Source organism: Cygnus olor, chromosome 1, assembly GCF_009769625.2.
Source record: "Cygnus olor isolate bCygOlo1 chromosome 1, bCygOlo1.pri.v2, whole genome shotgun sequence".
NCBI classification, from domain to species: Eukaryota; Metazoa; Chordata; class Aves; order Anseriformes; family Anatidae; genus Cygnus; species Cygnus olor.
This window is the reverse complement of record NC_049169.1, coordinates 15,992,254-16,005,827: the sequence shown is the minus strand read 5'-3', so window position 1 is coordinate 16,005,827 and position 13,574 is coordinate 15,992,254. Positions and strand designations below refer to the sequence as shown.

The 13,574-nt window shown below is 44.2% G+C and overlaps 1 protein-coding gene across 1 annotated transcript in view; it reads right to left on the bottom strand.

Annotated features, from left to right (window-relative positions):
• Positions 1 to 3,473: 3,473 nt before the first annotated feature.
• Positions 3,474 to 13,574, bottom strand: part of ABCD2 (ATP binding cassette subfamily D member 2) — a 47,440-nt gene continuing 37,339 nt past the window's right edge. Inside the window, exons 8-10 of the mRNA XM_040544710.1 lie at positions 10,950 to 11,034; positions 10,084 to 10,209; positions 3,474 to 7,939 (exon numbers count right to left, since the gene is read on the bottom strand). Of these exons, the coding sequence (XP_040400644.1) occupies positions 7,729 to 7,939; positions 10,084 to 10,209; positions 10,950 to 11,034 (422 nt within the window). The 3' untranslated portion in view covers positions 3,474 to 7,728. The remainder of the gene's footprint in view (positions 7,940 to 10,083; positions 10,210 to 10,949; positions 11,035 to 13,574) is intronic.

The following is a 13,574-nucleotide window of genomic DNA, read 5'->3' as shown; positions in this document are numbered from 1 at the left end:
TTTACACCTTTTGCAGCGGCGTAAGGCTCTGAATTGGCAAAGTAAACACACGTCTTCAGACATGGTGCTAACAAAAGCCACACGCTTTGAACACGGCCTTGCACTTCACGGCAGACTGAGCAGGCCTTTGTGAGGCGCCGCCGAAGTGTGGCTTAGGCAGGAGCACGCCCGGCCCACCCGATCGGGTTTGTCTGCGACGTGCCCTGGGAACTCCAGCCTTAATTGGCAAATTCGATAGGCAGACCAGGAGTTGAAGCTGAGAGCAAGAAGATTAATTTGTATGAAATAAGGCTGGGTTGGAGGAGGAGGCTGTGCTGGTGCTGATTTCACAGGTGCGGGCACTTCGGCGGTGTCCCCTCAGCACCACAACTGCCTCCTCTGTACCCCAGAGTTGGGGTACATCGGGTTGGACCCGATGATCTCTGGAGGTCCCTTCCAACCCCTACAGTTCTCTGATTCTGTGATCCTGTGATTTCTGAATACCTTTAAAATTGACAATGCCACTAGGTTTTTTTTTAATTAAAACCTGTCTCAGACAGAAGCACTTTTTAGCCAATGACTCGAAGGAGGAATTTAACTTTCCTTCAGAAGTCCCTGGAAGTGAGCCTGTACAAAGGAAACACAGCCGTTCTCCCAGGAAGGCAAACCTCGCCTCGGCTTTCATCTCTTCATGAAATGCATTAATAACTTTTTTTTTTTCCCACCCATAATAACATGTGTCAAATGTCTAATAAACAGAGCCCTTATCCTCTGATGCTCAGTAATCAGCTGTATGGCACATACACAAGCGAAGATTAGAGGTGAGGCCGGGCTCGAGTTCTGCACCATGATTACAGCACTGAAGTAGGCTGGCAAGAGACTGGGACTGCTCCTCCTTGCACGCTCATTTCACTCTAGCAAGGAAATGGGGATTTTCATAATTTTGCTTCCGTGGCTACCATTTCATCCAAAATATAAAGGGATTTTTGGTTGAAGACCTGTAATTATTTAAGAGCTGCTTATATTTATGCGTTACCTAACAATACTCCAAAGCACATTATGAAAAGCAGTTGCATGCTTTTGATGAGCCCTTGCTAGGATTAGGAGGGGATTGGTTGTGCTTCGTGAGGATGAGCTCCACAACTTTTATAACACCCTGGCATCGCACGCAGAAACTGATACTGGGAAGAGTTTGCTCGGTGCAAGAATGTCTTACTATGAGCAAAAGCAAAAGCCAGGCTTTCTCACCTCGGGCTGTTGCATTTGTTGTCTCCTGCATGGAGGGCACCAGCTCTGGGCTGGCTCGAGACAAGGCAAGAGAAGGGGATAGAAAGTGGGCACGAAGGGTGGGCAGGGAAGGCTCAGCGAAACCTGTGTGATAAAGATTGAGATCTCTAAAACCTCCAGCATGGAAACACAGCAGCTGAGAGAGAGTTCTCTAATAAACCCAATGTATTTACGGCACTGCGTGGCTATAGATGAGGAGAAAAACATTTTAACTGAGATAAAAAGAGAAGATATTGGAGGATTAGTGAATGTGATTTGTTGTTGTTTTTGTTATTTCAATGTCAGATAGGTTGGATTTACGTGAAAATTATAGTGTCAATTACAGTGAAAATAATTTCTGTTTCCAAAGACCCAGATTTTTAGCAAAATCATCATGAATCTGATCTACTTGAAATGTGGCTCTAAAACAGAGCAAATATAAAACTTCATTTCAAAGACATTTCTATCTAACTAAACTTTACTATTTTTACAATTTTTTACAATTTTCATACTAAAATCAAACAATAAATGAGTGTTTTTTTCTCTCTTGATACCTGTGTTATCCTACAAATGCTGTCAGGGCCAGCTTGTCCCTGTATGTTCGATGACAACAGATATGTGGCATCTCCATCTTTTCCAAACCCCTTCTCCTCCAACTTAGGATTATTTAATGAACAGACACCAAGAAAGCTGATCTACACAAAGTAGGTTTAATTATTCCCTTTGTCCCCTGTAAAAACAGAGAAAATAAGGAAAAAAAAAATCAAAAAAAAAAAAAACAGCCAACACCCAACCTCCCAGGCAATTAAGCAACATTTTTAGTTTGCAAATGATCTCTCATATAAGAAGAGTAAACTTCTGAAAGATGTTAAAAAGTCTTTTTTTTTACTGAATTTTTCATGTTGTTGAAGCTGCACAGTCAACATAGAGTTATCCAACTCCCAAAATTCTTCAGGGATTTTTCCCCCGCCACCTTCTCTCACTTCTGACTCTTCTCAGTGACAAGTTTAGCGACATGGTGGAGACTTGCACTCAAATATGGACCTCAGCACATACACAAGTGAAGAAAAGTCCTGCTGGCTTTTGGACTCCCAGATCTTGCTGTGCTTCAGCATCCTGTGCTCCTGGGAAGGGAGGCTCTGGGATAACTGCATGTCCTCCCCATTCCTGGCCATGCCAGCATTTGCAAACTCCAAGCTAGTCCAGCGCAGTCCTCCTCTCATTCCCTAACGCCAGGCTCTGCCCTTTCTTGCCTGTTTAACCTGGAGCCTGCAGCTCTGTGCATGGCTTTTTGTGGCTCCGTGTCTTCTCTCCTGGTGATTTTCAACCACGCCCACAGGTGGCAGAGCACAGTCTGCTCCCTGAGCCTCAGCCTGCACCAGGGCATTGCAATCCCGGGGGATTTCGCCAAGCTCTTCCCATGGGCTCTGTCGGACTGTTTTTTTTTTTTCCCAGACCTCCTCCCAGCCTGGTTTCTTGCTGGGGACTCTGCCCGGGGCCTGGCTGGCTCCTCAGCCCTGGATCGGCCATCAGCCACAATCTCTCTCTCTCTCCTTTTTAATTACTCTCTTTAAAAACAGATTCCTCACACACACCAAACTTGCGCTGGGTGGGTGCAGTATTTCTTACACTTCCCTGGTGCCCTGTCATAAATGGCCTCATTTACATGGGGTTAAAGACACTAATTTAAAACACACAAAGCAGGTGCCGCAGAATGAGCCCTAATCAGAAGTTAGGCCCCGTGAGGTGTTCTTCCAGATATTCCCCACTGACCAGAAATTTTCAGCTGTACCAAGCCTTTGAACACCTCTACTCAGCCAGCACACGGCGCCAGCCCTCCGCTGGCCTGGCCAGAACATGGGGATGCTCTCCAAGGAACAAAAACCAACACGTCTTCCAAAAAAACATGAAAGCCACGTGTGGCCTCACCTCCTACCGCAGTCCAGCCTGTCTCCTTGTGCTGCGATGAGCCCTAGCACAGTCCTACAACCCCCCAAAACCCCAAAATGTGCGTTTCTCATGGCTCACACCCTGGACTTTGCTCTGTCGGTGCTCTCTGACTTGGCTGGATACAAGCCAGCTCGGTGGGTGGACACAACACCTACCCCTGGCTTCCCAACCCCATCACAGAAACGAGGCACGGGAAGGGGTCCCCAGAGCGCACAGCTCTCGCACGGGTCTCGGCTGCTTTGTGCATGATTCATAAGGAAAACTGCAAAGGCAAAGTAAATGCAACATGTTTTATTTGAAGTTGGAATAAATTACAACTGGAAAGCATAATTTATTGCTTTATAAATTGTCGGCTCTCAAAAAGGCATTAATATCAAACAAACAAAACAAAGACACATTCGATTAGCAGTTCAGTTCTCTCAAGCTGTGTGAACGACTCAGTAGGGTGATTTCATTCCATATACGACTGAAATCTGACCATAGGCTCATAAACTTGGCTTTGACATGCATTATGATGATTCTGACATACTGAGGGGCCTGTAGATCTGTTTGTTCATTTGCTTTAGGATATCATTTTTATTGCAGCTTTCCCTAAATGTACACCATCGAATACCCAGTCCTTCACTCCTCGCTTCAATACAGATCCCACTGGTTTCAAAAAAATCCTTTCAAGATTCTTACGTTTTTCTACTCCTGCAGAAGGAGAGCTGCCAAATCTAATACACGAAATAGCCTGGTACCAAAACTAAGCGAAAAACAAACTTTTCCTAGGTTAAAATACTGAAATCCCATGCACAGAAAATGCTTCCTTCCATTTTGAAGACTCTAGAAAAAAAAAATCCCAGCATTATCTGAACGAACTGATGTGGATACTTAATGTTTTTATTGTACGGTTACTCCATGATTGAGACTGGTGTGAGTTTTGCTCAGCACCTTACCCTTCTAGGATGCAGACCCAGCCAAGCCCAGTCTGCCCTGAGTGCTGGGGCATGAGAGGCTGCCCTGGGAGGCTGGAGACACCCAGCACTACACCACATCCCTGCTGAGAGTGGGATCTGCCTAGCTCCAGCTAGATGCACCACTTGGAAGGAAAGCCAAGAAGGCGCTTCCTTGGCTTCCCAGGGAGCCACAGCTCCTGGAAGCCAGAAAGAGAACAGACGCTGACGGATAACTCTCATTGTACGAAGAAAAAGGATTCCACCGAGGCATCCTGCCCTGCTCTGGCCCTCTCTGGGAGCACTGCAACAGCCCCGTGCTCCCTCGATCGTGGCTGCAGAAGAGCATCAACCTGAGACATTCACCGAGCGGGGAGCGCGCACCTCTGCTCTTGCTTTCCTGGCCATGTCCAAAGGAGCACAAAGTGAGCTGCACTTGATCACACCAGAGGCAAAACTCTCTAGAAACAGAACCAGAGGCTCCTGTCTCAATCAGCATTTGGAACAAGCCAGACGTTTGCAGAGAAAATCTCCAGGGCAGCTTCTCTTCAAACCACAAAACTAACTTTAAGAGGAATGAATCACCAGCATGGAAAATCCTTCTAAAACTGGCTTGGTATTACTCAGACAAATCCTATTTAGGGAAGGGTTTTATTTTCCTATCAGCGCTCTCATGTTCTTTTTGTTCCTGCAAGAATGCAGAGTGAGATGCTGGGTTATTTTACACCATATTACTGAATGGGGACAGCCAAGAATACCACTGGATCCAAGAAATACATAGCAAACTCAAAGAAAAATACTATTACATTGATTCTAGTGCAATTTCAGTTTCCATTAAAATCTCATCAGTCATGATGTACATTTTACGCAGAACTTCATTAAAAACAAACAACACGACCAACAAAAACTTTCCCCTTCTAAGCAGTTCCCTCAGAAATTTTTTTGTTTTTGCTGGGCCAGAGCAGATGGCCAGCTTGATCTCTGCAAGGCGATAAAGCAGATTTTGGGGGGCTGTGCTCACCAGTACCAGCTCCCAACCAGTCAAGTGCTGTGGTGCTGAGCTTTGGTGGGAGGCTGGGAGCTGTAACTGGGAGCTATGCTGAACTGGGCCAATCGTTCGGTGCCTCTCAGTGTCCTCCTCATTCAAGGACGGGACAACCCTGGTTAAGCTCCCAGCCACACGGTAAAGTGCATAACAGTCGTTCCCCTTCCTCCACCTCAGCTCCTGCTTCGGGAGAACCTTGTGGAAAAGTGGTTTTGTGGCTGGGTTGTGCTAGCACAAAGGTATGCTGCAGCTGTGGCAAGGGCAGGCACACAGCGCACACCTGATTCGAGAAACATAATTCAGGAACACACAGGCCTTAAAATCATCAGTCATCTCATTTATGCTCACCCAGAACAGATTCTTGGCTGACTTCTTCTTTCCTCAGCAGTTACAAATTTGTCTTTGAAGATGAGAAGGAGGAAAGCTAGCCTTCAGGGAGAGGGACAAGCAGAGACACTTGCAGATTAAAACGCACGCACATGGCATCCACCACATCGCTGACCTGTGCTTTGTACTTTGCCTCTACTTTGCAGCACAACGGCTTATTATTTGAACCTTAATTTCTCATCCCTTTCAGAGGTTCCCAGGAGCACTCCTTTCTGTGTCAGTGAGATGTCCTAGGGGACTCTGCAGAGAAAACTAATGAGAGCTGTCACCAGAACAAGTACAGGGTTGCATTCAAGCCACAGACTCCGAAGGAGCAGGGCAGGGACCAGACGTATTCCAGGTTCTGGTGCAAGAGCCATAGGGGAACAGCCAAAGCAGCAAGTCTAGCACGCACAGTGAGAAGGAAGAGAGCCTACTCTGAGATGTGAATCCTGCTCTCCTATGAAAAGCTGTCTGTAGCGTTCAGTTCTGAACACAGCTCAGCAAATACCCCAGCACGTTTCTCCTCTCTCAGCAGTTGTGCACTACCCTTCCTCAGAGTAAGCAGCAATCATCAGAAATCTAAGAAATTGTACTTCTTCTAGGAAAAAAAGGAACCAACAAACTTCAGGAGTGCTGTATCTCTTCTAAGGCTCACTCATTCACCTGCAGCAGATGAAATACCTGCAAAGGCTTTTACCTGCTCTGCCTTTCACTCCTGATCTGTCTCTGAACAGCTTCCAGCAATGAAGGAGGAGAGGTCAGCTGTACATCTTGCAGCTGTGATATCCCCATCCCAGCACATGCTGCTGCTAAGGAAGCTAATGGGCCATGGCAAGCATTTCATCTAGAAAGGCAGCGTGATTGCAGTCAGGGAGAGCAGACCAGGAGCTCTTACATCCATCCCCGTCTTTATTTCTAGTTCACTGGGTTTGGCCTCCGGTAAGGCACTCAGGCCAGCTCTGAGGTCTCAGGGAGTTTCAGTTTAGAGCCCTTCCGACTGACTGGGGACACCGTTCCTACTGAGCTGCGCAGTAGCTGGCACGACCAGTGAGCGCACCTGGAAGCAGAGCTGTAACTGCTGCGTTCTCTTGCTTGCCCACAGGGAGAGCAGTGCTCACCCACTCTAACAAAACATGGCAGGCGTCAATTAGTGGTTACAAAATGCTCTAACTTTTCACAGCCCTTTGTAAGTGCCAAGCGTTTTAAGTGGCATGCCTGAGAATTCAGTGTATTGTTAGAAACCACCGTTCTCCTCTCCCACAGTCCTTCCCATCACAAAGTGTCTCAGTGCCTACACTGTGATTTTACCAATGGAGGAACTGGGTCAGAGTTCCAGTGGCTGGATCAGGCCCCTGAAGCAGAAGAAAGACTTAGTCAAGCAAAACAAAGTCTCCTGATGCCAGGCTCAGTGCTACATTTCCCCCCCAGAGGTTATGAACAGGATACAAATAATTCCCCGAAGGAGCCGATAAATCACCAAGGGCAAAGAGCCTCCGAAGCTGTGCACAACAGCATCAAGTACAGCACCTGTATATTACATATTCAGCTCTTTCCCTGTTTCTCTTGTTGCAAGGGCAGTAGGTTGCTTAGAAAATCACCTTCTGGTCAGCCTATTACGGTATTTCCTATGGAAACGCAGGTAAAGGTGTGTATGCGACTCAGTAGTAGAACAGGAGTTTTGTTTTACATGGGCCGAAAGAATGTTTCTTATACCCAAGTGAGACTTTTGCACGCATCCGCATACTCACCCAGATGCTGCCTCTGCCGTGCTCCATGCCTGAGTTTCATGCCAGGTTCGCTCTGTGTAGCAGGCATATCATACGCACACAGTGACCTGGTACAAGAGCACATTCCGCAGGCCAAGTCTCAGGCCAAAACTCACCTACAAAACCTAAGAGTGTTGGTAGCTCTTTGCAGTGAATTGAGCTTTCACTAGGAATTAACATAAGCTGCAAGGACTAATCTCATACTCTGTGCACTTGCTTATTTTCTTTTCACAGTTCAACCGCGTTCTTCCTTAATACTAAAATGCTGAAGTCCTACATAGCATTCAGAGCATTATTTTTTGCTGGCTGTGTTTCTCTATGCTCTAAGCCTCTAGCACAATGCATGCAAAGGATAATGTCTGAACTTGTAATGCTTTTAACTAAAAAAATACTTTTAAAAACATAAAACATAAATTATTTATTCCTCTTTGTCCATTTTTTTAAGCACTGAGTCTTCTCCCAGCATTTTACACAGTTCATTCAGTCTCTGCTGCATTTTGGGAATTCCTGCAAGCTGGGACTCCAGTCTCTGTTTTTCCTCACTCAGTGATAGACGGACGGCCGTGTTCAGCTGTTCGAAGCGCCAGCCTCCTTGTCCATCGAACTGCAGCAAGTGACTGTGGTACTTCCTGCATCAGAAATCAAAACATTAGTAATGGCTCGTTTTTGCACACAGTTGGGGTGTCTGTGTCTGTTTTCAGCGGCGTCTCTCAGGAAGATGAGTGTTGTCCAGTTCTGGATCACTGGTAAGACTTTCACAAGCTTTTCAGTGACCCATAAACCCAGGATGCTCTCCTATAAGGGGTTTGGGTATTTCAAAGCCTGTCCCCAGGACTTCCCTAGGCCTTCACCTCTAGTGACATTACAGATATCTGATCATAACCCCTGATCGACACTCCTCCCAGTTCCAGTCCGTTGCACATACAAATAATACCTTCTCTTCTGAGTAAGGAAAGGGAATGTGTGCCCCAGTTCATTTTATTTACTTAACTTTCCAAGAGATGTTATGCTGCTTTAGGGGAAAATACATTCAGGCACGATGCACCTGATGCTACCGATAAAAGTAGCTTGTTCAAATTATACCTCAGTTTGTTCCCCTGCACTTTATAAGGCTGGATAAATAAACCTCCAGTCCTAAAACACTGCAAGGAGACAAAATAAAAAAAGTCTTTGTAAGAGCCACAAATCTTTTGAGTATCAGGGTGTGTGCACTAAAAATATTCAAAGGTGTACGTGTGTGTGGAGTTTGCCAAGACCTGACAGGACATTTATCAGGAGGTGCAAGAGAGTTCCCTCAGAGCTGCTGTTATGACTGTGTAATTTATCACTATAAATTACAGAAGATGAAACACGTCATAAAACAGTGATCATAAATTCCATCCGGGGAATGTGACAGTTTAATAAACTCAATAGCTTATGACATGAGGCTCAAATGAGATTCAACTTCAGGCTTACATTCACCACTTCTTTTGTATTATTTTTTGTGACAACAAATGCTTAAACTGTCCCTCTATTTTTTCACCCATAAAAAATAAAATAAAATAAAACCAGGAAGCTAAGATTCCTGAACAAAGGAAGCTAAGATCCAGAACAAAGCCATCACATCCCATCTAGCCACCTGCTTTTATCAATACTCGATCCCCATAAATTACCAGATTTCCGATAATTTCAGTAATACTGTGGAGGCTACAAACCTTCCTGAACAGCACAGGTAACAGAAAACAAGAAATATCCATGGAAAACTGAACTCAAAGGTCTTTCTCACAAGCTCTTTTGCAGAATTTCCCTCTGCATCATCACTATTTGTAGGTGGGATGCTCTCAAATACCTGTATTCTTGAGCAGTGGTTTGAAATAATGCCAACTTTAAAAAAAATTGAAATTAAAAAACCTTTTATTTTTAAGTATAGTTTAAATTATTTTAAAAATAAGTGTCTGTATGACTTTCTTTTTCCTATCAGAATACCAATTTTTTCTTAAAATTCAGGTTCTGATCCAATTTTGTCATCAGCTTAAAAAAGCAAACAACCTGACTCTAGCAGAGATCAAGGACTTCAGAACAAATAGTCTCTGCTAATGTCAGCTTACACCGTCTTACCTCCTTCTGCCCTTTAAGTATTCGGTTGTTTTATGTATTTACTGACTGTATTTATTTCCTTTGAGGGACTCGTCCATACTTAGCATTACCTCACTAGAATGATTTTTCTCAGAATTCTAATGTTGGTTCTTTTTTTACTAGAAAATCAAATTTTGAAAGCTCATGGGCCCTACAGATACAGGACATGACTGAAGTTATGTCACAGTTTTGACATAGTTTTAATATGACATAGTTTTAATATGGATGCATCAATTCCTATGAAAGAACAAAGTGTAGGTGATTCACTTGCCATGTTTCCCATCTTCTCCCAAGCACTAGTAAAATTCCCCCAGACTGCTCATGTATCTCATCGTCTTTATAGAATAATCTGGTGATAGGTATTGTGGCTGTGGTGTAGTGGACTAACTAATTGCCCCCTAGCTACCTGCATGTTGCTATTTACAGTTAGTAACTGCCACACATTTAAAAAAAAACGAGAGGGGGGAGTAAGTATGTGTCAAAGAATGAAAAAAATCAACGTTAAATGCATTTACATTGCTATTACTTTAGACAGGTTATCTTAGAAAGTGCAGTAACTATTGATTAAACAACTGTCCTAGTTCACAGAACAAAGGCCGATCCACGTCTGCCAGAAAGCTAAAAGCAAGGACCATGACAAATTCCTGGACATACTTACCAAAGAGAAGGTCTGTGTGTTATAGAAAGCAGGGATATCCCAGCAGCTTTTGCAGCTTGGAATATCTTTCCTTCAACGTCAATGCTTACCGCGCTTGTGCATTCATCCAGCAGTGCATATTTCGGCCTTGCAAAAGTAAATAAAGAACATAAGTCATTTATATTTTGGACAATATTCCCACATATGATGTTTAATTGAGAGGACAACAGGAAGCAGAGAGCTGTTTTTTTACAAGACAGCTGCCTCTCATTTGCAGCTGGAAGCTGCCTAGCACCAACACCAAGTTCCCAGGCATTTTTTAGGTACAGACGTGGCTTCCAGGAAAAATGGGTTTTATTTCCTGGTCCGTGTGAGTACACAGTGATCTAACTTCTGTGCCCTAGTTTGACCTGGTATTACTCTGTCCTGTCAGCAAGGGATGCTGTAACTACAGGCAACTCAGAAAGTTTCTGTTCGCTGCTGTGTATGGACAGAGCTGCCTCTGCAGGGTTTGCAGTCTCCAAAATCAAAACATTTTGGAGGTTGGCTTTCCAACTCCCATGGCCTCTAAAGCAGTCCATCAGACTTCTGCAATATTTGTAGGACAGATGTTGGGAAGATATTTGTGCCTGATTAGATGAAGAAAAGAACATCCAGAAAATGTAATGCTACATTGCCAAAAGCAAATCTTAAGTAAGAAGCATTGCCCAAACTAAAAGCAGAGCATACATGAATAAATGACAAGGTCTGCACTGCTACCCACCAGTCTAGAAGTAGGGTACATTGCGTGGAGATCATCATCTACTACTGCTCAAGCTATTACAGCAAACCTCCAAAACTCTTCCTCATTTTCAAATATTATTTCAAGAACAAACCCAAATGCTTACTTATGATAAAACATGCGAGCCATGCCCATCCTTTGTTTTTCTCCTCCTGATAGGACATCTTTCCAGTCCGTGATGGCATCCCAGCCTTACAAAAAATGCAAACAAAACATGTCAGGACAATGTGAGCTGATGAAGGAAATACACCTTAACTTGCAACATCCCCAACCAAAATCATAAAGAGCACTTCCATTGCCAGAGAGACATTCAGGGTTCTGGATCGCATCTTCAGAAATATTTCAGGGCCTTTCCACTGGCAATCAATTGGAAAAATGTCACAAATACTATGTCAACTTTGAAAGAGGAATTTAACCTTCTCCATCGTATGTTTACTGTCAAAAAACTTCACTTACCATCTCTGTGAAGAAACATCTTTGACCTGTGTGTAACTAACCATTTTTTGCCATTTTTTTTAATGGAACTATTTCCTATTTATGGAATTATTTGTTATAACTTCTTGAAAGGAAAGTGGATTTGAGTGGAAATTTAAAAACAAGTTCAGCATGTAAAAAGAAATAAACATAAAAACCATAAGCAGCAGCATCAGATTACAATGTTTAGTGCCTGACTCCTCTCACTACTGTGAGTCAGCAAACTCGAGAGAAGCACAGATGCAGACACAGGGATGCATTCTGTGCGCCCAGACAAGCAGCTAATGCACAAAACCGTGCATGCAGACAGGAGGCTTTTACATACAAACTTCCTGCTACCTTGTATTTAGAAGTGACTCACGGCTGTATAACACTGGGTATTCTTATTTAATACTCTGCAGGCCTCCAACCGACTTTTATCTTATCGCTGTCAGATGCATGCAGCAGGGTGTTGATGGTATCTGCAGTCTTACAGGGGGCTTGTGTTGCTGTGCATAATATGGCACGATTCATTCCCACTTCATAAAAATTAACTTCAAATACCAAATCACAGTATGAAGTTTTCGATTAAACAATCCAGACAGACAGAACAGCAAAAGAGCAAGCAAAGATGAGTTTTGAAAAGGGAGAGCACGGACACTGAGAAAATATGGCAAGGCATATCTCCTGGTAAATCTAATGAGAAAGCTGGGCGAGGGCCAAGTGAGGAAGAAAACATTTTTCCAAATCAGCCCAGAAGCAATGTAACAAGCACTGTAACACAGCACTGGTGGGCTGTGTCATTGCTGATACCTGACCAAAGGTGAGGAAAGTGAGATTTGTGGTGGTGCGGGAGGCTGGGGAGGGCTCTGCCAGCCTAGGTAAGCCCAGATGAACCCGAGGCATGAACCACCTGCTTGTGTGGCTGAAAGCAGGGACTGAAAATGCTGGAAACTGAATTCCAAGAATTTTCTCTGCATAAAATCGTGAATTATAAAGTAGTATCAAGATTTTTTTTATAAATGTGTACATAGATTTAAAAAACACACGCGTACATCAGAAATACATCACCTTTACCAATCCTACAGTTTTTCCTTAGTTTCCTTCCATTCTTGCTTAAGGATCCCAGTGAGCTCCCCCCGGGGGCGCACACAGTGCTTCCTAGCAGCTGGCTCCTAGCAGAGAGGGGGCTGTGTAACGATTAACTGGATCGCCGTCCAGATCAGCTCTGAACAGGGGACAGACGCACACAAGCTGTTTCTGATGATCAGTCCCAGCACTGGGACCACGCAGAAATAAAGCTGCGGTGCTGCCCCACCAACACCTGTAGGTTCCCAAAACGATTACAAAATGCCTGGAGCCCTCACGAAAGCCATAGAAACAGCTACACTTCTGAAGATGACATTCAAACTACTGTTTATGTTTTCCGATTTTAAAGCCAAGAATATAGATGATCTCCAGGGATGTGTTGTGATGGGAGCTCTGGATCTGAGCTAGGAGGGTGTGGGTGGGTGTGCACGTGTGTGCACATGTGCCCATGCAAGCAGTGCCTGTGTTTAGACCAGCTGGTTTATGAAGTCTTAGTAATGGTCAGAAAGAGAACGAGGTTCATAAAGGGCTGCAAAATGGGAAGGAAATCACAGAATCATTAAGGTTGGAAAAGCCCTCCCAGATCACCTGGTCCAACCATCCCCCTACCACCAATGCCACCCACTAAACCATGTCCCTAAGCCAGCAAACTCATTCTCTGGTTTTCCTGAAGGGGTAAGAGCTAGCCTCGGCTCATCAGGATACAGCATTTCTGGGGTCACTTCAACTCATATTCTGACTTAATATTAGCAGTGCTTCTTGCTTCCTGCTGCCTCGCTCCCTCCCTCAACTTCCCTACTCACCCCTTGGAATGTCCTAAACAATAGACAAGGAAGGATCCACTTTCGCATTATCCCTTCGCCATTTCAAAAATTATTTTCTAATGTCTGAGCTATTTCCTCTGAACGCTTAGGCAATCTAACTCACAATAAACTAACTTCCTACTGTGCATTAACAATAATGCATCTGCTTGTTTCTCTTTTCTTGCAGCTGGCATGGAGCAGGTCACGAAAGGACCTTAGCATTCCCAAAACATCAGCCAAGTCAGGGGCTTTCAGCACCTACAGCTACATCCATTTTACAAATAAAGAAAAGAAATGGCTTGTCCGTGAGCACAGCACAACACTCTCAGAAGGTACCAGCATAATCCTGGCTTTCAGAGCCCAAATTCCTCACCAAGCTCCTTGGT